At 47.8% G+C, this 25,917-nt stretch overlaps 1 protein-coding gene across 3 annotated transcripts in view; it reads left to right on the top strand.

The window, feature by feature from the left end:
* Positions 1 to 25,917, top strand: part of LOC140431033 (von Willebrand factor C and EGF domain-containing protein-like) — a 633,994-nt gene that overhangs the window by 317,019 nt on the left and 291,058 nt on the right. For all 3 annotated transcript variants that reach the window (XM_072518932.1, XM_072518933.1, XM_072518934.1), the window contains exon 8: positions 2,342 to 2,464. In XM_072518932.1, the coding sequence (XP_072375033.1) occupies positions 2,342 to 2,464 (123 nt within the window). The remainder of the gene's footprint in view (positions 1 to 2,341; positions 2,465 to 25,917) is intronic.

Here is a 25,917-nt window from a genome sequence, read left to right as displayed (position 1 = left end):
GACCTAGCTGAAACACCTCTGGTCAGATTAAAATCCTAGGAAAAACTCACTTTTCAGACAGACCTGGCTCGTCCTCTTAATTACATCATCTATACCCAAAACTTAAGACATTCTTCTGTTTCCTCCCATAAGATGTCCCATGAATTATTTAACCAGGACCAAACACAATACCCCTTATAAATTATCTGTACCACAGTTGTCCTTTAGAGGTAAATAATATTCCATTAGCTAGCTGTAAACAAGTAAATGGTTTCAAATCTATTAGCAGAACATTTCACCCGCAACATCAATGGTTACCACACTTAAACATCCCCTTCGTCATACTGTCTTCATGCATCTTAACCCAGGGTTTAATATCATTACTGCAAAAAATATAAAATATGACAATTTCGTACATTCATCACATTTATGAGGAGAAGTTGGATAGGCTAGGCTTGTATCCACTGGAATTTAGAAGACTTGATTGAAACCTTTAAGATCCTGCGGCAGAGTGGTTGTGGAGAGGATGTTTCCTCTTGTGGGAGAATTAGAACGAGGGGTCACTGTTTAAAAATAAGGGCTCGCTCATTGAAGACCGGGATTAGGAGAATCTTTTTCGAAGAGGATCTTGAGTCTCTGGCTCTCTCCTCCTCAAAAGAACAAAGAACAAAGAAAAATTACAGCACAGGAACAGGCCCTTCGGCCCTCCAAGCCTGCCGGATCCTCTATCTAAAACTAAAAGCATAGTCCTTGAATATTTTTGAGGCAGAGCTAGAGAGATTCTTGACTAACAGGGGGTGAAAGATTAACAGGGGAAGGCAGGGATGTGGGATTGAAGTTCCAATCAGATCAGCCATGGTCTTAACGAATGGCGGTGCAGGCACGCGGGGCCTACTCCTAATTCACATGTTCATATGTACAGGTCCGTTACAGCTTTATTGGTAAATTAGGAGGCTGTAAAGGCAGCTGATCTTCAGACACCTGCAACAAAGACATCTGCCTTTGGCGCAGTTATTCTGCATCACATCCTTTTCTCAACCCCTCTTTCATAGAATTTAGAATCATAGAATTTACAGTGCAGAAGGAGGCCATTCAGCCCATCGAGTCTGCACCGGCTCTTAGAAAGAGCACCCCACCCAAGGTCTACACTCCACCCTATCCCCATAACACAGTAACCCCACCCAACACTAAGGGCAATTTTGTACACTATGGGCAATTTAGCATTACCAATCCACCTAACCTGCAAATCTTTGGACTGTGGGAGGAAACCGGAGCACCCGGAGGAAACCCACGCACACACGGGGAGAACGTGCAGACTCCGCACAGACAGTGACCCAAGCTGGGAATCGAACCTGGGACCCTGGAGCTGTGAAGCAATTGTGCTATCCACAATGCTACCGTGCTGCCCCCATTAGATTTCCTCTCACAGAAAACACATGTAATCGTTTGTAGTCATCAAAATACAGAAATCGAGTTCCGTTAAGGAAATATGCTGCAGTCAGCTCTCAAAAATGAAAGCCAAATGTGGCTGTTGGATACATTTACCAACCTTCGTTCCTTGCAGTTCAAACACTGAATGTGCCTGTACTGAACTGACCATTTGATGTGACCATAGAGAACGCAGTGGGTGTTCTAGTAAGAAAGCCGAAGATTGGGTACAGCTTTATTTATATTTCCATAGATTTTCACATTAAAATGGAGTTCTCAGAGAGTGTGCCTCAAACAGATGACCACAGGATTCAACACGGTGTGTGATTTGGGCAGGGATCCAGGAATGTGGATTCCCACCACAATCCCTAGCCACCATGCACCTATTCTGTGAATGATCTTGCCACATGAATGATTTAAAAGCAAAATACTGCGAATGCTGGAAGTCTGAAATAAAAACAGAAAATACTGGAAATACCCAGTGCTTTAGGCAGCATATGTGGGCAGAGGAACACAGCTAGAATTTCAGCTTGATGACCTTACATCAGAACTGGGGGAAGTTATTGATCCAACAATTTATAAGCGAGCACGGAGCCAGGACAAAAGAGGGAAGGAGAGAGGAAAGAACTAAAGGGGAGAAAAGGAATAATTTATGCTGGGTAAGCATCTATTTCTCTGCCAACCCATCATCAAATTCAGGCCGTTGTTTATTTTTCTGATGTAAAGATGAAAATGATGACTCGTTGTCAGGTGAAGGATGTCGACAGTTTTTCAAAGAATCTATTCCTCATGTCTCATGCAAGTCAAATAAAATGCTTTCATGACGTTTTATTTATCAAGACTTTTATTCGTAATAACCCAGTGAGATCCATACAGCCAGTGGAATGAAAATTGTCCCTCTCCAATCTGAGACCGGATGCTTGTTGTGTTGCAGATCTCGATGAGTGCACAGGGAACAGGTCCCCTTGCCAGCAGAGGTGTCAGAATGTGGTGGGCAGCTTTATATGTTCCTGTCAGCCTGGTTTTTACCTCCACAACAACGGGCATTCTTGCACAGGTAGGAAACAGCTCATCATTTCAAACGTATTGTTTCTGTCGGTGTCAGGACAGAAGTTAAGATTTTTGCAATCACTTCATCTGATATGTTCCTTATTACTTTCTTACATATTCTGTTGCCTAAAAGCACAGATTGTTGCCAGGATGCAATACCTATGGCAGTGGCTGTTGACTGATAGTTCAGACAAATGTCCCTTCATCACATTGATCAATTAAGGAGCCAAATTTGTCCAATTAGAATGCATGTTCAGGATGTTGGCTGTTGGAGAACCATCAACTCCAGTTATAACCCATTCCCGGTGTAACAAGCCCATTCCTCGTGTAACCCAAAGCCGCTGTGGAGTAACAAACCCACTCCTGGTGGCTCCAGCACAAGTAACCTTGGAAGAGGCATCTTTGAAGTTCCTCCACAGATAATTCCATTGTGGATGGCCTTGATACATCTAACATTGCAAAGGATATAATCAGTATGGGTGACTTTGGTCCAATTAATTGTTAATGGGTATCTTGTTTAAATAATCTCAGTGTAAGTATTCCACTACAGGTCATCTCAGTGCAAATAATCTTGGTATAGGTATATTCAGTGAAGGTGGTCTTGCTACGTATCCCATTTGCTGAGAGGTAAAGGTAGTTGTTCCCCAAGCTATAAGCTTTACAATGAAGCTAACTGATCATATTGGATTAATTGACATTGTGGTTAGTAATCCAGAGGCCTGGTCTAAAGGCATAAGACAATGGATGGGCAAGTTTAATTTAGTTAATTAAGTAAATCTGGAATAAAAAGCAAGTACCACTGAGTGAAATCAGCTGTCCTTTCTCTAACTGGTCCACAACAATATGGTTGATTCTTAACTGCCCTCTGAAATGCCTAGGAAGCCATTCAGTTGCCAGGAAGGTGGCTCATCATCACCTTCACAGGGACAATTAGGGTTTGGCGCTAAATGTTGAAAAAGAAAAAAAATTCAATTTCACATCTTTGAAATACTTCCTTCTTGCTAATATTCTCAGCTTGGTAGCCAGAGTTTCTCAATTTCCCAAATTTGTGAAGTTAAAAACATTTGTTTTAAAATTTCCAATTAAGGGCCAATTTAGCATGGCCAATCCACCTACCCTGCACATCTTTGGGTTGTGGGGGTGAGACCCACACAGACAGAAGAATGTGCAAAATCTACATGGCCAGTGACCCGGGGCCAGGATAGAACCTGGGTCCTCGGCGCCATGAGGCAGCAGTCCAATCACTGCGCCTCTGTGCTGCTCTTGAAGTTAAGAATCTGGCTTTGAACCCTGGGATATGCAGTGGCATTCGCGGAAAAGTAGTGCATGCCAGTTGGTGATTTCCTTTTTGAAGTTGCTTAATCTGTACTTTTGAAGAGACATAACAGTGTTCAGAGAATTCTGCCTTGATATTCTCTCCTTTTTTCCCCTGCAATCCTCCATTTTCGGATAGAATTTCTGCAGACCATGTGATAGTTCATAGCATTGTACATTCTGCCAGCAGGAAACGCAATTGATTCAGAGCCTGTTGATATCCACTTGGGTACTTACTTGACTTAGTTCCATAGACAATGGGCAGCAAGACTACGCCATTAGCCCTGGTCCATCATTATCTCTTGTGCTGCAGCCTGTGTGGTGTCCTGTTCTTGAAGGTACTTCTTTGGCCGGCCCAGTCATCTGCTTTCATCTGGTGGTGTCCATTCTATTGCCACTCTGGCAGGGTGTATGTCCAGGAGGCAAATACGTTTCCTGCCAGCCTCTGACCTTTCTCTGTTACAATGTCCTGCAGGAATCTTTGATTAGTCCTTTGTAGCACGTCTTCATTGGTGATGATACCTCTCCATGTGATTCCCAGGACCTTACGGAGGCAGCACTGGTGAAAGACATCCAACTTTTGTGACACCCTTGCTGTTCTCTAGATTCCAGTTGTCATTACTATGGACATGGTGTTGGATGCCAAGACTGTGGTGATTGTTGTGTTGATATTAATCTCTATATTGCCCTCCCTGCAAATGTTTCTCCTTCGGTAGAGGACCTTGTCCATGTCCATGATGTTCTGTTGCCTGATGGTGATGGGAGAGCCTTGTTCCATCCAGTCATCATGTCTTGGTCTTCTCACAGCTGATGTACAGACCAACCTCGGCACCATTACTTATAAGACGTATCTTGGAGAGCACGTGATTCTTTGGCCAGCAAGGCAATGTTGTCTGCAAAATCCAAGCCCGTCAACTAGCGATGTTACCATGGGATACCAAAGTCTGTACCCAGCATTGCCTTCCTCATAGTGAAATCAGTAATCCAGAGGAAAAGGAATGGGAAGAGTATACAGCCTTTCCATACTCCTGTGATGATGTTGGAGCAGTGAGTCATGCCCATGCTGGTCTTGGTGCAATTGCTGGAGTCATGAGATAAAGCTATTAAGATGTTAACACAACACAATGGAATGCCGTACTGTCTTTGCAATGTAGCAGAGTGACTACTAATTGATGCTATCAAAAGCTTTCTTGAAATCGATGAAGTTATTAATAAATGGCTTCTGATACTATAGTCTCTGCTCCATCTTGTTCCTGAATGTAAAGTGATGATCCTATACTTTGGACAAGAAGAACATCACACCCATGGAGTTGATCGCATACTCAATAGATACTCAGCAGAAGTTATAGTTGGGAAGGGATTACTAAACCATTTCTTCATCACCAGATTCCGCACAAGGTACGGAGAGTCACTGTCATCCAAGTTTACACACCAACAGAAGCAGACGCAGAGGAACAGAAAGATGAATTCTACAACCAATTGCAGGACATGCTGGAGGAGGTACCCAGTTATGATATCAAACTTCTGATTAATGACATCAATGTTAAGCTCAATGACAACTGGCAAGGACTGATCTGTGCAATCAAACCTTATGGGTCAGTAAGTATGTTCAACAGAAATGGTGAATGTCTGCTGGCTTTCTGCAACAGCAATGGGCTCAGCATTGGAAATACCTTCGTCAAACACAAGGACATTCACAAAATGACATGGCGTCTCCAGATGGTAACACCGTGACATGAACTAGACTGATTATCTGTGCATGAGTAGCAGATGGAGGATATCTCTAGTTGTCCAGTCTTATTGAGATGCTGATGGTAGAGTGGACAATGACCTTGTGCTGAGCAAGATCCACCTGAGGCTGTAGAAGGCAACACTCACAAAGAACAATGACCATTTACAATGGAGAAGCTGGAGGACAAGGACATGTCTTCCTGAGATTCGAAGGACCAATGAAATCAGACAACATTGAGGAACAGTGGGATTTTCAAAGGAGGGACTAAAGGAGAGTGCAATAGTCACCTTTGGGTGCAGGAAAGGAACCAACAAAGAATGATGGATCTCTTACCTTCCATTAGACTGGGAATCCACTCGATTGCTTGCGAATAAAACATAAACTCCTTTATTACAGATTACCAAAGATACTTTTGGTAGGAAGAATGAGGAGAAGGCAATTTATATAAGACAAATGATGCAATTTTGAAGAGGATATTGTACACAAACCTTGGAAGGTGGAAATTGAAAAGGCTATTTGGAAAAAAAATACAGGATCATTGGTTTTATTCATTGTTGCATAGGGTATTAAAATAAGGATGTTATACTAAACCATTCGAAATAACTAGGTAAACCCCAGCTAGAGTATTGGGTTCAATTCTGGGCACTGCAAATGGGCAAGGATATAGGAGATTGGGTGGAATGGTTTCAGGGTTGAGAGATCTCAGTAATGCTGAGAGACTGGAGAAGCTGGAGTAGTTCTCCTTAGACTGGAAAGGAGGAAGAGGAGATTTAATAGACGTGTTTAAGATCACACGCAGGTTTGATAGAGTAATTATGAGAAATTAATTGCAGTGGCAGAATGGTCTGTGACCAAATTTAATGTGATTGGCAAAAGAGCCCAATGGGAAATTCGGAATGTACTTTTGCACAGTGAGTTGTTGTGATATGGAATGCACCGCCGAAAGGATGTGGGTGACATTAAAAATTGACACCTGTAGTATTTTATCGTAGCTGCAGAATCCAGTCAGTTATCAGTTGTAGCCATGTAAAATGGCTGCGTTCCGATTAATCTGGCCAAAACCCAGTTGAAAATGGTTAACCCGAAAGACTGCTGGGAAAAGCAGCCAAAAAGACACAAGCAGGCAGCTGCAGACAGGTTTGCATATTCAGCTCTGGGAACGTAGCCCAGATTGATACTCAGGGCTATCAGCAGCCCATCAACCCAGGTATCCGCAGTTTCATTCAGGACTGTTTACATCTGATCAACTCAGACACCCACAGTTAAATTGGCTATCCCCGGTAACAATTGCAACATATTAGCAATTGAATACCGGGCCAGAACTTTCGGCACCTGCAGTGGCCGAAACAAAGACAGGTGAGCGACCACCCCCCGATCGAGGAATCGCCTCACCATTGGACACATCGACCCCAGAGACTGGGGACAGAATCCAATCACTTGGGACTCAGGGTCAAGGGCTGCCCCGGGAGGCGGGAAGCCCCTGGGCCCTATAAAAGTGAAGGTCCAAGTTCACATCTCTCTCTCATCTTCGCCTGCTCGAGACCTTCGCAAGACCAGCCACCGTGTACCGTAAGTTTGAATCCAACGATCGCTACCCGGTAGAGACACCTAGCCACCAACCTGTAGCAGCCTTTTGAATCCCGCGGGCCAGATTTGATTGGACAAGCCATTCGTTTCCCTGACCTGGTGGGCTCTTCCTAAGTTAAGTATTGGCCAGTAGTGATAGGTTTATTATATAAATAATAGTATTAGGGTGTTAATATTGCTTGTTGTATATAATAAATGACCGTTGTTTTAATCCTTACTAAGCGGTGTGCTGTGTTATTAATCATAACCTGAACTTGAACCACGTGGCGGTATCATAAAGATACCTGGCGACTCATGAGCAAAGGTGACCTAAACAGAACAAATAGACTAAAGCTAGAAAGAGCAACACAGTCATCTCAAATGAGGTTTTCTAAGAACGTTCTGTTTTGGAACTGTATCTTTAATTTAGGGTAAGATGGGATTGTGTCTTTAATTTAGGGTAAGATGGAGCAATGAAGGCCGTCATCTGTCTGGTTCTGGATTCTGGTTGACAAGAAGCTTGAGCGGCTCAGTTGTTTTACTGGGAAGAAGGTGCAAGATATTCACACCTGTAAGCAACGACCCGAAAAATTGTGTTGATGGTAGATGAACTGTTATGTCACAAGGATGTGGTCGGAATGTCATGTTTTGGAAACAGTTATAATTTAAACTGTCGATTTAATTCCAAGCTAGAATAGAGTTACAGTGCCTGGATGATGGCTAATTAGCATTTTGGCCTGGATACAAGGCCCATGTGATTCATGTCATGATGTGGAGGTGCCGGCGTTGTACTGGGGTGGGCACGGTAAGAAGTCTGACAATAGACGACTCACCTGATGAAGGAGCTGCGCTCCGAAAGCTAGTGACTCCAAACAAACTTGTTGGCCTTTAACTTGGTATTGTAAAACTTCTTACTGTGATTCATGCTTTCATGGAGATGGGGCTCAAGAGAGGAAGAGTCCATAGGAATCATTCAGGATCAGTTGCAGATTTTCATAAATGTCACTGAACCTCACAAAAGGGATCAGGCTGCAAGAATCCAAGGTAGTAAGAGAGAGAGCAAGGAGATAGAGACAAGTCTCTATTGTTCACCATGTTAAATGCAGGTGGAAGCTCATGCTAATTGAAGAGACCAGGGCTGTGAGGGTTTCAACAAAGCTGGAAGATTCGCCCAGCTTTGGCTAGAGGGAGGGATCCTCAGATAATCCAAACCATGAAAGTCAGTTTAGGGATAAGAAGTTGAGTTTCAAATTGGACCTCTGCCCCATGACAATCAAATCACATGGGTCTGTCCACAGGAAGTATTCAATATAACCATTATCCCCTATTCCAGGACATCCTGTTTTTAAAAAAATATTTGATTCAGGCATTTGTATAAACAAACAATAAACAAAACAATAAGAGCAAAAGTGAAATTGTACATCATAATAAATAACCAGCAGCCATTTCCCCCCTGCTCTCCCCTTCCTCCAATCCTGCCTTCCCCATTGTAACCCCCTTATCCTCCCCCTCCCCCCATCTCCTCTGCTGACACCTTAATCCTCCTTACAGAAGTCAATGAACGGCTTCCACCTCCAAGCAAACCCATCGACTGACCCCCTCAAGCCAATTTGGCCTTCTCCAATCTCAGAAATCCCGCCAGTCACTCACCCACAGCCCCGCTTTCAGCGGCTCCGAGTCCCTCCACCCCAACAAAATCCATCTCCGGGTTATCAGGGAGGCAAAGGCCAAGACATCGGCCTCACTTGCCCCCTGGACTGCCAGGTCAGGACATCCTGTTTTAACTTAACTTAAGAATCAATTTAATACTTACCCCCTTATAAAGTCTCATATTTGTAGCAATTTATGAAATGCCGTTGTTTCTGCTCGATACAAACCACCTCCAACCCTTCTTCATTTGACCTCATCAACATAATCCTCGTGCTTGAATGTAGTTTCCCCTTGAATGTATCCATGCCATTCAACTCAAATTACAACATTTGATTGTGAGTTTCACATTCTAATCACTCTCTTATTTCTGCTGAATTCCTTATTGTATTTATTAGTGATTCTCTTTTATTTAATGCCCCACTAGTTTTGGTCTCCCACACAAGTACTCTTGCTCATTGTAGCTTAGCCAAAAGACTAGAATACCAGGAATGCCCCAAAATGAAGGCTCTTTCACTCTTTGAAATGTGGCCAAGCCTTTTGTGAAGCCAGTCTGAGATTATTATTTCTTTCCAATTAAGGGGCAATTTAGCATGGCCAATCCACTTACTCTGCACACCTTTGGGTTGTGGGGGTTGAGAGATTGGCGATGAGACCCTAGTCTGAAATTATTGCGCATGGAGGCAATATACGTTTCTTCAAAAGGTTAACATCAAAATGTTTATTGGTTTGATTTGTTTATGCATTAATGTTAGATGCCCAGGGGTGCTGTTCTTTTGGCTGACAGGCTAGAGATTGAAGTCTCCTGTTACTCAGAGACATTGGTCAGACTCTCTTGCTTTCTAACCTAGAGGAGAAAGTATGCAAGAAAACAATGCAAAGAGCTAGGAAAAAAATCCCAAACTAAAATGTGTGGAACCAACGATCATCGTGTCCCAATCTACAAAGAGAATTTGGTGATTTGCTCATGTAGCTGCAACGCCAAGCTAAATCCAAACAACAATAACAACTCTTTTCATTCTCCAACTGCTGGGCTGGCTGAGGTCAGAGTTCCACTCCAGTAAAATCTGCAGATACTGTGATGTTTGACTTTAATAGATTTCAGCTTTAAGCAATAAAGAGAGGACCCACCGTGGCATTTATTCCAGAATTAAAATTCACTCAATCAAACCCAGAGGAGCTGGGTAATAGACGGACTGTCAGAGTTGATTTGTCAGTGTGGATTAATAGGAAACAGAGGGATTCTCTGACTGTGGTCCACCAGTCACCCTGCTTGTGTCCGTGAAGCCCCACAAAGCTTTTAGTGAAATGTGCCACATTGACAAGTTGAAAAAAATGAAAGAAGGGATCAATTTATCTGACAGTTTCATTGTGGCCTACCTTGCGTGGCATTTGTCTTATTGATTTAATCCCTTTGGCTTTTATTTTGGCTTTAAACTTTATTCAGAACGTATGTGAAAATGTTTGGCCTTTATCCATGGAAAGCACATTTTCTATATCTTTCCTATGACGTTCATCAGTTGGAATTTTTTTCAGTTAATTACTTTGTGTTGGGAAATGGGAATGCCTCTGAGACCATCCCCCAATATAGTATATTGGGTGTGTGTCTCACTGTCCCTCCTTTAGTGCTGGGTACGGGGAATGTATCTCACTGCACCTCCCTCCCCCAGTGTTACATACCCGGAGTGTATCTCAGTATCTCTCTGAGTATTGGACACTAAGGGCTGGATTTTGGAGGTGGTGTGCTGTAAATGGCGATGAAGGGGAAGGGGTGGAATGACCGTCAACTTTCTGCCACCGTGCTGTTTTACCAGTGACTGGGAAGATGATGAGGGGCTGGTTTAGCACAGGGCTAAATCATTGGCTTTGAAAGCAGACCAAGGCAGGCCAGCAGCACGGTTCAATTCCCGTACCAGCCTCCCTGAACAGGCGCCGGAATGTGGCGACTAGGGGCTTTTCACAGTAACTTCATTTGAAGCCTACTTGTGACAATAAGCGATTTTCATTTTTATTTCATGTATGGCCCTTCCACTTAAGTGGCCAATTAATGGGCATCTTCCTGTCGCTGCTGGCATTTTATGAGCTGTGTGTGGCTTTCCATTGTGTCGAGAGACAGCACAGTGAACACTGGCAGCCATCCGGTTGGCCCGGGGAGGGGGGCCCTCCTATTCATGCATTCTGTGGCCCACAAACCTCCGGACCCCTTGACTCCATTGATATAGATGGAAGAGCGGCATCCTTCCATGGCATCATCCTCTTCCAGGCACAGTCCCAACAGAGATTGGTGAATCGTCGGCCCTCCGATGGGCCTTGCTGACAACTAATTAGTTGCTGTCCCCTGTAAAATGTGGCCAGGATTTCACAAACCAACAAAGTGGGGTTGTTCTGCCTTTTGTGCTCATTCCTGGGCCCACTGTATAAAATTCAATTCTGGACGTGGGGCTCCCCATTCCTCCTCCCTCCCACCACCACCACACACACACACATGAACTCCTCGCCTCTCGAGTGTTGGATACTAGAAGTGTATCTCAGATTTCCATCCTGTCTCTTCCCGCCCCCCCCCCCCTCGCCACTGTAGGCAAACTGGCTTGATTTGGCAATATTTAAGTAGTAGATACGCTATCCGAGCTCCATCATTGTTTAATGATAAAGGATTCTGCTCACTCAGGAATAATGGTGCTTTAAACATCAACTGATTAGAATTCTCTATGATTGTTGATATATGCACCATTTACTTTTGTGCTGAATTCTGAGAAGATTATCTCTCTTCCAAATTGGGGCAACAAATGTATCAGTGTGTTTTTAATATGATAAAGATCAAGGAGGGCTATTAACTGACGCCCTTGTTCATACAGCTAGCTTTTTAAATTAGGAGTAGTGACGTTGACTGGGAATTTATTTCAGTTTGTGTAAAGAGCAAGCGATCTGAAACACTGTGGGGGCGTTTCTCCAATATGAAGCCCAAGTGTTCGCGCCGTCGTGAACACCGTCGCGTTTCACGACGACGCGAACCGGGCCCGGGTATGACCTATTCTGTCCCCCACATGGGGCGAGCACGGTGCTGGAGCGGTTCACACCAAATGGGCGCCAAATGGGCACTGCGCCAACCCGCGCATGCGTAGTTGGGCCGCGCCAACCTGCGCATGCACGGGGTCTTCTTTAGCGTCCCGGCCTCGACTCAACATGGCGCAGTGTGCAGGAGCCGGCCCCGCCAGAAAGTAGGCCTGGGAAGGAGTGGCCGGCCCACTGATCGGTGGGCCCTGATCGCGGGCCAGACCCCATCGGAGGCCCCCCCCCGGTGAAGGTGCCCCCCTCCCTCCCCCCTCCCACAGGCCGCCCCCCGACCGTTCGCACAGAGTTCCCGCCGGCAGCGACCAGGGGTGAACGGCGCCGGCAGGACTCTGTCGGATCTGTGCGGCCGCTTGGTCCATCTGGGCCGGAGAGTCGGCAGCCCGCCGATTCCAGCGGCCCGTGGCTGGCGCCGCGCCAAACGCGCTGGCGCAAATGGCGCCGATTCTCCGCACCTCGGAGAATCGTGCGCCGGCGCCGGGGCGTCGTGGCGCGGTTGCGGCGATTCTCCAGCCCGGCGCGGGGCTCGGAGAATCGCCCCCCCTATGTTTTGAACTTTATCTAAATTAGCTTTTGTTGGTTATATTCGAGGGATTGTCATGTTTTTTTAGAAAGGTAAAATCAAGCACTCTGCAACTTTTATGCACAAAGTGTTTTGAAGTTGGATGTTGTAGGCAACGTTTTGGAGGGGTATACAATGGGCCTATGTCATGATAATAGTTCTAGTGGAGCCTTTTTTCCCACCCCCTCCAACACTGTGTGTTTGTATGGCCACATCACCGCATCTGCATTTGCCTTTGCGAGCAGAATGGCTGAACCCAGGCTCATTTGACGATTCTTTAACAATAAAACCTAAAACTAATTCTGGTGGAAAAGAAACATCTTCCGTTTCCTGAAGCAATGTAACATAATTTGGGTCAGCCCCCTTTGATGGTCGTTTGTGAAAATGTTGAGCAGAGGAGCTAAAGTGAATGCAAAGGATGAAAGTATCTTTTGGATCATTCATTCGCTGACTCACTCAGCCAAGAACACCTTGGGCATCTTGATCTGGGGCCGAACTCAATTGGGGTAGAAGTTGTGCTCCCAGTCTGGAAAAGAGGAAATCAGTCAAAGTTTGGGAAAATTGTGACAGGGTTTCCTTTGCTGACTATTATCCCAGTGATCTCCCTCTTCACGGTGCACCAATTGGAAAACAAACAGACTCTGTTACCCGACTCGATGATTCTTGAATCTCGGTTAAACGACCCTTTCCTCCACCACCATTCCCCCCACTCGCTGTCCTCCAATGTTTTCATAACTCATGGGCAAAAGTGTTCAAAGAAATTGAGAATGAAACACAATTCTTTTTTTAATGCCATGACATTTTCTCCCTGGTTGTTTGCTTCCTGGAAATTATTCTTCAACTCCAGAGGCTCCACGTCAATCCTGAAAATGCGGCAACCCTATAAGCGCAGGATCAAGCTCCGATCTGATGCCCACCTTTAGTTAAATACCCTGCTGAGACACACTATCTTGGTTTGCACATGAGGAATTGTTGGTCGGGGATCTGTCCTAGCAGGTGTCAGAGAGTCATTCCGGCATGGAAGGAGGCCACTCAGCCCATCACCCAACTCCCAGCAATATTTAAAACAAAAAGCTGCCAGACCCATTGGCCTGTACCCTGGTGCCTTCAGGCGAGGAAGGGGAAAACTCCCGGGATCTAACTACCCAGAAAACTTTCTGCTTGCATATGAGTATAAGTTAGTGTGTTCAAACATGTGGAATGTTATAGCAAATGTAACATATATCACTTCAAAACATCTGTTTTTCTTTCTATGGCCAGCAAAGAGGGGGAAAGCATGTAATCTGGCTTTTGGCCTGCACTCTTCTTGCAAAGACGATTTGCCAAATCCACTGTGAAACAGTTCCACTTTGACATTAGTTATTAGTAATTCCACGTGATAAGTCTGTGTACACACAATTTCCCTGGAGAGACTTCAACAGCAATTGCTCTTCATTTGTCCGGTCTCCACACGCAGTTTAAGAATTGCTGTAATTCCAAGAGGGGGAATCATTGAAGAAACTGTCCCTGTGAGAATATTTACATACAGGGTAGTAGATTGATCTTTTTGCATTCTGGCTCAACCTGGGGTGGGCCTCTTTTTTAAATTTTGTTCAGGGAACTGACTCAAGTCCGTTATTTTCCATACTGGAGAAATTCAGATTTGTTTGTCAGTTTTCATTGTGATGGGTTTTTTTTCTCTCGCTCCATTGCTTTGAAGCCAATGAGTTGGTTTCCATTTGTTTTCAGTTCACAAGTTGCGGCACGGCGGCATAGTGGTTAGCACTGCTGCCTCACAGCTCCAGCGACCCGGTTTCAATTCCGGCCTCGGGTCACTGTCTGTGTGGAGTTTGCATTTTCTTCCCGTGGCTGCGTGGGTTTCCTCCGGGTGCTCCGGTTTCCTCGCACAGTCCAAAAATGGGCAGGTTAGGTTGATTGGCCATGATAAATTGCCCCTTAGTTTCCTAAAGGTTAGATGGGGTTACGCGAAAGGGTGGAAGTGTGGGCTTAAGTGGGGTGCTCTTACCAAGGGCTGGTGCAGACTTGATGGACCAAATTGCTCCCTCTGCACTGTAAATTCTATGATTCCGTGATTCAACTGATATTGTTTTGGATTAAAGCTCAAGTCTTCTACTATTGAATGGGCAGTCGTCGGACTGCAGCCCAGGAAATGGCAGGATGCAGCTTCAGAATTAATTTTTAAAAGCGGATGTTTCCTAGATTCCCACACCTGTAAGACCTATCTCCGTCACCTTCTGTCATGCATGACAGTTCAACATGCCCATCCAGACTCAAATCAGCAGATCCACATGATTGACCCAATCATTGGCTGCAGTACGTTCCGAGTGCTCTGTTCCAAATTTCTGCTTGCACGTGAACACTTGTTCATGGCCAGTCTATAGTTTTCATAAGCAGACTGAGCTCTGACTGAAGTAAAACATTCACCTTTATTGATCGCTGACTGTAGGTTAGCACAGCTAAGATTTAATCATAAACTTCGAATCACAGCAAATCAATCACGAAGGAACACAGTGAATGTCATTACATTCTCGCAACATTTCTAAAAGTGGAAACTGATGTGTTAGACAATTGAATTCAGGCATGCACTACTGAGTCGGATGTAATGTGTAGAGATAATGGACGGGATTCTCCTGCAACTGGCCGGATGGTCCGCCGCCGGCGCCAAGATCGCGCAAACCACTCCGGCGTCGGGCTGACCGGAATGTGCGCAATCCTCCGCACTTCCGGGGGCTAGGACGGCGCTGGAGGGGTTGGCCGGCGCTGAAAGGCCACATGAGTTGGCGCATGCGCAGGACCGCCGACGTGGTTCCGCGCATGCGCAGGCCGGCTGGCGTCTTTCCTGCGCATGCGCAGGGGGATTCTTCTCAGCGCCGGCCATGGCGGAGCCCTACAGAGGCCAGCGCAGAAGGAAAGAGTGCCCCCACGGCACAGGCCTGCCCGCAGATCGGTGGGCCCCGATCACGGGCCAGGCCACCGAGGGCCCCCCCCCCCCCGGCCTCCCCCGAAGACTCCACTAGACGGCCTACCAGCCAGGTCCCGCCATGATGGATCATGTCCATTTAACACCGGTGGGACTAGCCAGAAACGGCAGCTGCTCGGCTCATCGGGGCCCGGAGAATCGCCGCGGGGGCCGCTGCCAACGCCCCCGACCAACGCGGCGTAAACCCCGCCTGCAAACCGGCGCCGGAGACCCGACGGGGGGTCGGAGAATCCCGCCCAATGTGTCGCAATGAAATGGCAGCAGGATATTGAAACACCTGTGTAGAATCATTTCAACGAGATTGCGTATTTCTTTGTGAAAACGTCTTAATCTCGGGCAGAAGTTAGTTGGAGTCTTATCTGACTTGGATTGTTGAATTATATCCCCTTGCAAATTATTTCCTGGCTCCGAGTATGTAGTTGGACTGTTCAGTAGTAACCCAAAACTGTTTGTTTCTGTAAATAATTCAGGTCATAACAAATTTTTGAAATCCTGTTTTTAAATATCTCTGGTTGAGTTGATCCAAGAAAATGTAAATTAAATTAAACAAGGAAAAGAAAATAGCAGGAAAAGAATTAGTCCCAGACCTGAGAATATTATGGAATCCCAGCTTAGAATTAGTTGATCTGGCAGCAGATGAAAAGTTTGGAAGAATGTGCATTCCAGTTAGTTGCACTTCCACTGGAGCCTGCAGAGGAGTGATGCAAACAAAGTAGGGTTAAAAAAGAGAAGTGGCTCGCGAGGTTGGGGGAAAAGGAACATCACAGGTTCATTGTCAAGACAAGAGGGAAGAAAATGAGGCTCGACATCAGCATGTGGAATCTCTGAGCTGGGATGGCTTCAAAGGAAATAAAAACTAATGTTAAATATGATCCTGGAGCATGACCATAATCTCCAACTAATAGTCCAGATGAGTAAATGTAAAGGAAATCTAATACGTGACCTATTACAATACATCTAAATCAAATAGTCTTCCACAATCTCATGATGGTGACGGAGTCAGATATGTATTTAATGCGGTTAGTTGGAGGCTGTGGGATCATGCAGATTACGGCTGATAGCATCACTGGGTGGATAAGTCCTGACTACCATCAGTTACTTGAAAATATAGTAAAATCTTTTGTTGTTCTAATCTATAACATATAGGCAAATGTTCAGGATATTGTAGATGTTTTCTACTCATGGTTATCAAGACCAGACTTGGAACTTTGGGAATAGCAAGAATGTTCAAAAATACACCATGAACAAAACTGGCCAGACTATGGTGATATGCCTATGGGCTGTATCGTAGTTGTTTAGGATGAGACCTCCAACCTGCAGGCGGCGGGCGGTACAGACAAGCCATGGTTTCCAGACCAAGCTCATGTGACCTGGGACTCCGATATAAAGAGAGGTACATCCGGCCATCTTCAGAAGAACAAGGAGAGGATAATAAGATTTACATGTAATTGGTCAGTGCTCGGTGTAAGTTCCACAGGAGTAGCAAGACTCCATGGTAGCGTGCTCTGTATCAGATTGCCATTCTACCACGAGAAATTATAAAAGGATTCTGGTTTGGACATCAAAGTGTTTGGTGGGTTACTTCATAAAGTACAAGGGACCAATCACAACACAGACCACCCCCAACATTGACCGAGGAACTGTGTTTTCTACATCATATCAGTGACGGCAGTTCAGTGTGCTTGATTAGCTGTTAAATGTTCTGGGAGATCCTGAATTAATTAACAGTGCTACATAAGTGCCAGTCTTTCTTTCTCCAAGTCACATCTAATCTTTCTGTGGTAATATATTGCCATTCCTTCATTGTCACTGGGTGAAACTCCTGGAACTTACCAGCAATGCCCAAATCAGGCACTATTTTGCTGAAACAAGCTGTTTCTGACTTGTGTTTATCAGGCAAAAGAATACTCTAAATGAGATGGTTGAAGTTGTGCAGCCTCATGAGCTTCAAGGAACCATTAAATGAGTGGGAGGGTGGGTCGGCCACGTTGGCCAGCTGGAAGGTAGCCAGACAGGAATTGTTTGCAGCCTCAGATAGTCTTGCTAGGATCACAGCAGTCCTACAAAGCTCGAAATGTGCCAAGGCGGTGCTCATGGAGAGCAATTGTTGGTCCAAGTGAGGATCTTGTAGACCAGCCAGAGAGATCAAATGCTGTTGTGGAGCCATGCCATAATGTGAATCATGCGCTGTGAAAGTGTTCAGTGGCTCTCAGATGTGAAACAAACAGTTGGCATTTGATTTGTGGGGTTCAGGGTATACTTTTATCTTGGTACATGCACATTGGTAGGAACACAGGTCCTCATCTTTGTCCCGTTAGAATGAAGATTTGCATGGATAGGATAAATGTATTGTGAAATAAGTCTACGAAAAGTCAATACTGTGATGCATTGTTAAGAGAGCAAATTAAATAGTAGGTCAGCTTGGAGAGTTAACTGCATTAAAGCAAAGGCACAAAATCAAAGGTAGCATAATGCAGCAGTACCAGCAGCTTGTGCAGTATAGAAGATGATTTGTCATTCTGAGACAGCGCTGAAACTATCTGGGTAAAGAGATTGCTGCCCCTGCTGCAGTTCACATAACCTCTTGGAAGTGTGTGAATAGGCAGCAGATCTCTCTCCAGCATGTGATTTCTCAGTGTGCATGGAGTTGGGCCGATTCAGTTAACTGAGTTAGACAAGTCAGAGTGGACTTACCCTGTGCCAGACAGCATGCAAGCTCCAGCATTAGCAGCTCACTGCTAACATTAGCAGAGTGTTATAAATAATGAGCAGGCACTTTGATTGTACAATGAAAATAAACATCAATAGAGTATGTTTTGGGATTTCTGACTATGTCCCCTTGGTGGGGCTTGGGAGGAACCTTGAACTATTACTCAGGTAAACTCACTCTCAGAAGTTTAAATGTGAAGGACAAGAGGGCTGAAAGCCATTGACTCAGATGGAGCATAATTTCATGTAAACTCATCAGGGGGTCGTTATGAAGTTCTGCTGGTTGATTCCACAGTTGCATGGGGAATAGTCACTCTGACTAAAGTCTGCCTGTAGAGCTGGACATTTTTAAAGCAGGAAGGTCATAAAGATTTGTGCTGAGTGTAACAGGTCAGAAATGCTGCATGATAAAATACATTGGCCCACAGGAGTGGATCGTCTTGCTCAATGTGAACTTGGTGCCTGATGTCCTCATCTGGGACCAACTTCAAAACAGCATCAAGTCATGGAGAGGGTATTGAGCCTCGAGAACCTGTTTTACTATTTTACTATGCCTGAACTGCAACTTAACTCTAAAGGCCCACCTTTGCCCCATATCCTTTCATACCTTTGGTTAACAAAAATCTATCAAACTTAGATTTCAAATTGTTAATTGACCTCGCATAAATTTCCATTTGTTGACGGGGGTTCCAAACTTGTACCGCCCTCTTTGTGTTTCGAAGTGTTTCCTAATTTCACTCCTGAAAGATCTGTCCCCAGTTTTTTGACCATCTCCCTTGTCTTAGAGTCTCCAACCAGTGGAAGTAGTTCCCTTTTTATACCCTATCTTGTTTCTTTAATATTTGAAAACGTAAGTGTGGTGGTATGTATTAGGGGTATTAAGGTACCCTGGGATGCCGAGAGGCTATTAGTAGATAGTCACTGGATCCCGATTGGATCAGCCGCCTGCTGGCTCCACCCAGCAAGGCGGAGTATAAGAGCCCGGGTTCTCCCAGCAGCCGCATTCTGTAACTGTGCTGCTGGGGAACAAGTCTGCGTAATAAAGCCATCGTTCGACTCCTTCTCATCTCGTCTCGTGAGTGATTGATTGTGCTACAATTTATTACGCAAGCTTTTAAGGACATGGAGCTCCGAATCATGCCGGAGTGTGTGCGAATCAGCCCCCACGCGGCAAACGCAGCAGCCACTTTTAAACATTGGTTAGCGTGTTTCCAGGGATACCTCCGAAAGGCCCCCGGCATACCTACAGAAGAACAGAAAATCCAGGTCCTGCATGCCAGGGTGAGCCCTGATACCTACACGCTTATAGAGGATGTGGAAGATTTCCCGACGGCGATCGCGATGCTGATAGGAATCTACGTTCGGTCCGTCAACCAGGTCTACGCACGCCACCAGCTCGCGACGAGACGGCAGATCCCCGGGGAATCGCTGGACGAATTCTACAATGCGCTGTTGATACTGGGGAGAAACTGCAACTGCCCATCGGTTGCGGCTAATGAACACACAGAGCTGCTGGTCCGAGATGCGTTCGTGGCAGGTATGCTTTCATCCCAAATTCGCCAGCGATTGCTTGAAAGAGACACACTAGGCCTCAAAGAGGCACGGGCCCTCGCGGCCTCGTTTGATGTGGCGTCACAGAACGCCCGCGCCTACGCCCCCGACCGTTCGGCAGCCCCTTGGGCACCGTGGACCCCCGCCGCGACTGAACTGCCGGAACCCCATGCCGCCCCCGCAGGTCTGTGCTGCCAGAGCAGCGGATCACCCGGGGGGACTTTTGCGGGCAGGGGAGACACCCCCGGATGCGCTGCCCGGCCCGCTCGACCCTCTGTAAAGGGTGCGGCAAAAAGGGGCATTTCGTTGCTGTGTGCCAGGCCCGGGGGGTAGCCGCAATCTCTGGGGGAGAACCTCAAACTCAGCCCCCCCAGCGATCCATGTGCGGCCAATGGGCACCGCCATCTTGGGTCCCGGACTCCATGCGAGAGGGATGGGCGCCACCATTTTGTGTCCTCCCGGCAACGTGCGATCCATGGGCGGCGCCATCTTGCCCACCCCGACCGTGTGCGACCCGTGGACGCCGCCATTTTGGCTGACGTCTGAGGACCTCGGGATGGATGGTCGCACGGGGCCTGAAGAAAACGCCCCGGTGCAACAATTACGACTGGCTTCGGTGACCCTGGACCAGTCGCGGCCCCGAATGCTCCAAACAGCATCAACAATGCCCTGCTTGATCGACTCTGGGAGCACGGAGAGTTTTATACATCATGATACGGTAAGAAGCTGTTCCCTTCCGATCCACCCAAGTAATCAAAATAAAATTCTGGTGGCGGGGTCCCATCCTGTAGAGATCAAAGGGTTCTGCATCGCCAACCTCACGGTGCAGGGGAGGGCGTTCAAAAACTACCGGCTGTACGTCCTTCCCCACCTCTGCGCTGCCACACTCCTGGGATTGGATTTTCAGTGCAATCTCCAGAGCTTAACGTTTAAATTCGGCGGCCCTATACCCCCACTCACTATCTGCAGCCTCGCGACCCTCAAGGTCGATCCGCCTTCTCTGTTCGCGAACCTCACCCCGGATTGCAAACCAGTCGCCACTAGGAGCAGACGGTACAGCGCCCAGGACCGATCTTTTATCCGGTCAGAAGTCCAGCGGCTGCTGAGGGAAGGCATAATTCAGGCCAGCAATAGTCCCTGGAGAGCCCAGGTGGTAGTTGTAAAGACAGGGGAGAAGCAGGGGATGGTCGTAGACTATAGTCAAACCATCAATAGGTACACGCAGCTGGATGCGTACCCTCTCCCCCGCATATCCAACATGGTCAATCGGATTGCACAGTACAAGGTCTTTTCCACGGTGGACCTTAAGTCCACCTACCACCAGCTCCCCATCCGCCCGAGCGACCGAAAATACACTGCTTTCGAAGCAGATGGGCGGCTCTACCATTTTTTAAGTGTTCCATTCGGCGTCACTAACGGGGTCTTGGTCTTCCAACGGGAGATGGACCGAATGGTTGATCGGTATGGTTTGCGGGCCACGTTCCAGTATCTCGACAACGTCACCATCTGCGGCCACGACCAGCAGGGCCACGCGCCAACCTCCGCAAATTCCTCCAGACCGCAAACGCCCTGAATCTCACATGCAACAGGGAGAAACGTGTTTAGCACCGACCGTCTAGCCATCCTTGGCTACATAGTGCGAAATTGAGTGATAGGCCCCGACCCCGAACGCATGCACCCCCTCATGGAGTTCCCCCTCCCCCACTGCTCCAAGGCCCTGAAACGCTGCCTGGGCTTCTTCTCTTATTACGCCCAGTGGGTCCCCAACTACGCGGACAAGGCCCGTCCGCTAATCCAGTCCACGGTCTTCCCCCTGTCGACAGAGGCCTGCCAGGCCTTCAGCCGCATCAAAGCGGATACCACAAAGGCCACGATGCATGCAATCGACGAGTCCTTCCCCTTCCAAGTCGAGAGCGACGCGTCTGACGTAGCTCTGGCGGCCACCCTCAACCAAGCGGGCAGACCCGTGGCCTTTTTTTCACTCACCCTCCAGACTTCAGAAATCCGCCACTCCTCAGTGGAAAAGGAGGCCCAGGCCATAGTAGAAGCTGTGCGGCATTGGAGGCATTACCTGGCCGGTAGGAGATTCACTCTCCTTATTGACCAACGGTCGGTGGCCTTCATGTTCGATAATGCACAGCGGGGCAAGATCAAGAACGACAAGATCTTGCGGTGGAGGATCGAACTCTCCACCTATAACTATGAGATCTTGTATCGTCCTGGAAAGCTGAACGAGCCTTCCGATGCCCTATCCCGCGGCACATGTGCCAACGCACAAGTGGACCGTCTCCGAACCCTCCACGAGGACCTCTGCCACCCGGGGGTCACTCGGTTCTATCACTTCGTGAAGACCCACAACCTGCCCTACTCCATCGAGGAGGTCAGGACCGCCACCAGGAACTGCCAGATCTGCGCAGAGTGCAAGCCGCATTTCTACCGGCCAGAGAAAGCGCACCTGATAAAGGCTTCCCGTCCTTTTGAGCGCCTCAGCCTGGACGTCAAAGGCCCCCTCCCCTCCACCGATCGCAACACGTACTTCCTGAACGTGATTAACGAATACTCCCGGTTCCCATTCGCCATCCCCTGTCCCGACATGACCGCAGCCACGGTCATTAGAGCCCTTGGCACCACCTTTACACTGTTCGGTTTTTCCCACCTACATACATAGCGATAGGGGGTCCTCTTTCATGAGCAACGAACTGCGACAATTCCTGCTCAGCAAGGGCATCGCCTCGAGCTGGGCGACCAGTTACAACCCCCGGGGGAACGGTCAGGTAGAGAGGGAGAACGGAACGGTCTGGAAGACCGTCTTACTGGCCCTGCGGTCCAGAAGTCTCCCAGTTTCCCGCTGGCAGGAAGTCCTCCTGGACGCCCTCCACTCCATCTGGTCGCTGCTGTGTACAACAACGAATCAAACACCTCACGAACGCCTCCTTGTCTTCCCGAGGAAGTCCTCCTCTGGAACGTCACTTCCGACCTGGCTGGCAGCCCCGGGACCCATTCTGCTCCGAAAGCATATGCGGACGCACAAATTGGACCCGTTGGTCGAGAGGGTTCATCTTCTCCACGCGAAACTTCAATACGCCTACGTGGCGTACCCCGACGGCCGACAGGACACGGTCTCCCTGCGGGACCTGGCACCCGCCGGAGCCCCGACTCCCCCCCCCCCCCCAACACCAGTGACCCCCTCTGGAGCCACGCACACACCCCCAACACCGATTACCCCCTCCCTCCCGCCGGCGCACCCCACAGCCGCCCCCTTCCAGAGTGGATCGGTCCTTCCCCCGGCCCCGAATAGGGATATTGGAGCGGGACGAGGCATCGCGATGCTCCCAGAGACGACAAGGCCAGAACTTGTGCCTGCATCACCACCGGGGCTAAGACGATCGGCGAGGATGACCAGAGCACCCATCCGACTCATCGAATCTGTATAATGAAGCACGAAATGCCTCTGTAAATAATTTTTTTTGGGTTGCCCAGTAAAAGCGGCATTGTAAGTAGTTAATACCGGAGCATAGCCGCCGTGTTAGCGGCATCCTAGGTACCGACTCTGGAAACCCCTACCACCATACGGCCCACTACCCCGCCGGGTTCTTTTTTAACCAGGAGTGAATGTCGTGGTATGTATTAGGGGTATTAAGGTACCCTGGGATGCTGAGAGGCTATTGGTAGATAGACACTGGATCCCGATTGGATCAGCCTCCTGCTGGCTCCGCCGCCTGCTGGCTCCACCCAGCAAGGCGGAGTATAAGAGCCCGGGTTCTCCCAGCAGCCGCATTCTGTAACTGTGCTGCTGGGGAACAAGTCTGCGTAATAAAGCCATCGTTCAACTCCTTCTCATCTCGTCTCGTGAGTGATTGATTGTAAGTCCCCATGGTGCCAATTTTAACAGCTGCAAGTGAGTGGGGGATCAGCATGAGCATCAGATACCTCTGGACTTGCCAACATGAGGCCCAGACCATTTTAACACCCAGATTTCATTTCTGTATACCAGGTCAGCCTCTCACACAAACTTTGAGAAAATAATAATATCAGGCTAGCTGGCAGGATTGGGAAAATGACAGTTAGTCCAATACACTGTCCAATCACCATGTATGGTCAATTGGCAGAGGCATTTGGCGAATTGATGGTTTTCATCAGGTAAACGATGGATATTCGGGGGCGATTCACTGGCCACATAGCACCCGGCGCAAATCCTGCTATGTCGGGAGATTTCCGAGAGAAGCCAAAACAGGATTTGTATCAGGCGCCAACCAGTGTGCGAATGCTCCCGGCCCGCTCCAGCTGATGTGATCTGGTTCATGCTCTTGTGGATGTGAACCAGATTAGCATAGGGCAGCAAGGTAGCACAAGGGCAGCATGGTAGCACAGTGGGTAGCACAGTTGTTTCACAGCTCCAGGGTCCCAGGTTCGATTCCCGGCTTGGATTACAGTCTGTGTAGAGTCTGCACGTTCTCCCCGTGTCTGCGTGGGTTTCCCCCGGGTGCTCCGGTTTCCTCCCACAGTCCAAAGATGTGCAGGTTAGGTGGATTGGCCAAGCTAAATAACCCTTAGTGTCCAAAAAGGTTGGGTGGGGTTACTGGGTTACGGGGATAGGGTAGAGGTGTGGGCTTGGGTAGAATGCTCTTTCCAAGGACAAGTGCAGACTCAATGGGCCAAAAGTCCTCCTTCTGAACTGTAATTTCTATGATTCTATGATTAAAAGTAGAATATAAATATTTGAAAGTGAGACTTCCGGTGGTAGCCATGGTTTGACCAGTTGCACACTGGGTGGCTCCTACATGGAGGTGATGGGTGATTTTTGGTGACAAATTGTGAGAAGTGAGGCGGGTGGTGGATTCTCGCCCAGTGTGGGATGACAAAAGTCGGTGAAATCCCTAGCTTAGGAGTTGGAGGAGCTTCGTGTCACAGCAGTATTGGGAAAGACGGTGGAGGGGGGTGGATTGGCGTCGATGGCCGTATTGCAGATGGAACAGCTTATGAGCTTCATTAAAGATGATCTTCGACAGCAGCGCAAGGTACTGCAGGGAGATTGGTCAAGGGTGATTGAGGGAGCCGTAGCACCTCTGCATTGGTCTTTGGAATGAGAATAGTCTGGAGACACAGGTGCGATGATAGAACATGGAGAAGGCAATCTCAGACCAGAGTGACTGAATCGTACCGCTGGAGACAGAGATGTCGATGTTGGGGTTAATGTGCAAGGTTCTGCGGCGAGGGTTGACGACCAGGAGAATCGGTCCAGGTGGCAGAATCTGTGCATCGTGGGTCTGCTGGAGGGTATGGAGGGAACGAGGGCCACCAGCTACGTGATGAGGATGTTTGAGAAGGTAGTGGATGAGAACGTATTTGAGAAGGCCTCCGAAGTGGATCGGGCCCACCGGTCCCTAAGACAGAAGCTGAGGGCCATGGGGGCCGCCCCAGGCTGTGATTGTGTGCATACACAAGTTTCCAGACACGGAGTAGATTCTGAGGTGGGCCAAAGCAACTCAGGACTGTAGCTGAGAGGGGAATCGGGTCCAGATATATCAAAACATTGGGAAGGACCTGGCCAAGAGGGGGGCGGGATTCAACAGGGCCAAAGCAGCGCTCTACCGAGCCAGGTTTAGTTTGGGTGCTCTACCCTGCCAAGTTGTGGGTTACGTTCAAGGGCAAGGAAGACTATTTTCAGATACCAGAAGAGGCGAATGACTTTGTTCGAGACCATGGGCTGGGGAGGATTCGGGTTGGAATGCTTTGTATGTTTCAAGATTTGTCAGGGTTTTTTTTTCATGTCATCTGTAATGTGTTATTGATTTTGTACGTATGGTGTAATGTTTGTTATGTGCGCTTCCGCTTCCTAGTGCTGATGGGCTGTTGGTTTTGTCTTACCTTGGATACTTTGGTAGGTGTGCAGGGTTGGGGGTGGATGAGTGAGGTGGGTGATGGAGGCGAGGTCCTTCTTTTGGGCCTCCAGGCAGGAACTGCCATGTTTGCGAGACGTGCTAGTAAACGGGGGCAGTGCGGGCGGGGGAGAGGGGGTGGAGTTGGTGGCGTACTTGTTTTTCAAGGTAAACCAAGGGGAAGATGGAGGGGGCGGTGATTTTGTGTGGGCTCAAATGGCTTGGAGAGCATATAGTTGGGTGGACTGTAGATTAGGGGATGATGGCAGACCTCAGTAGAGGGGCATGATCGGAAGCTCCCAGTGAGGGTGGTAACCTGTAATGTCCAAGGCTAAATGGGCCATTTATAAGGTCAAGGGTATTTGCGCATATAAAAGTCTAAAGGCAGATAAGACTTTCCTGCAAGAATCGCAATTATGGGTAAAGGACGTGGATTTTATTAAGAAACTGT

This window comes from Scyliorhinus torazame, chromosome 10 (genome assembly GCF_047496885.1).
Source record: "Scyliorhinus torazame isolate Kashiwa2021f chromosome 10, sScyTor2.1, whole genome shotgun sequence".
NCBI lineage: Eukaryota > Metazoa > Chordata > Chondrichthyes > Carcharhiniformes > Scyliorhinidae > Scyliorhinus > Scyliorhinus torazame.
The sequence above is the reverse complement of the archived record's forward strand: the minus strand, read 5'-3'. Positions and strand labels throughout refer to the sequence as shown.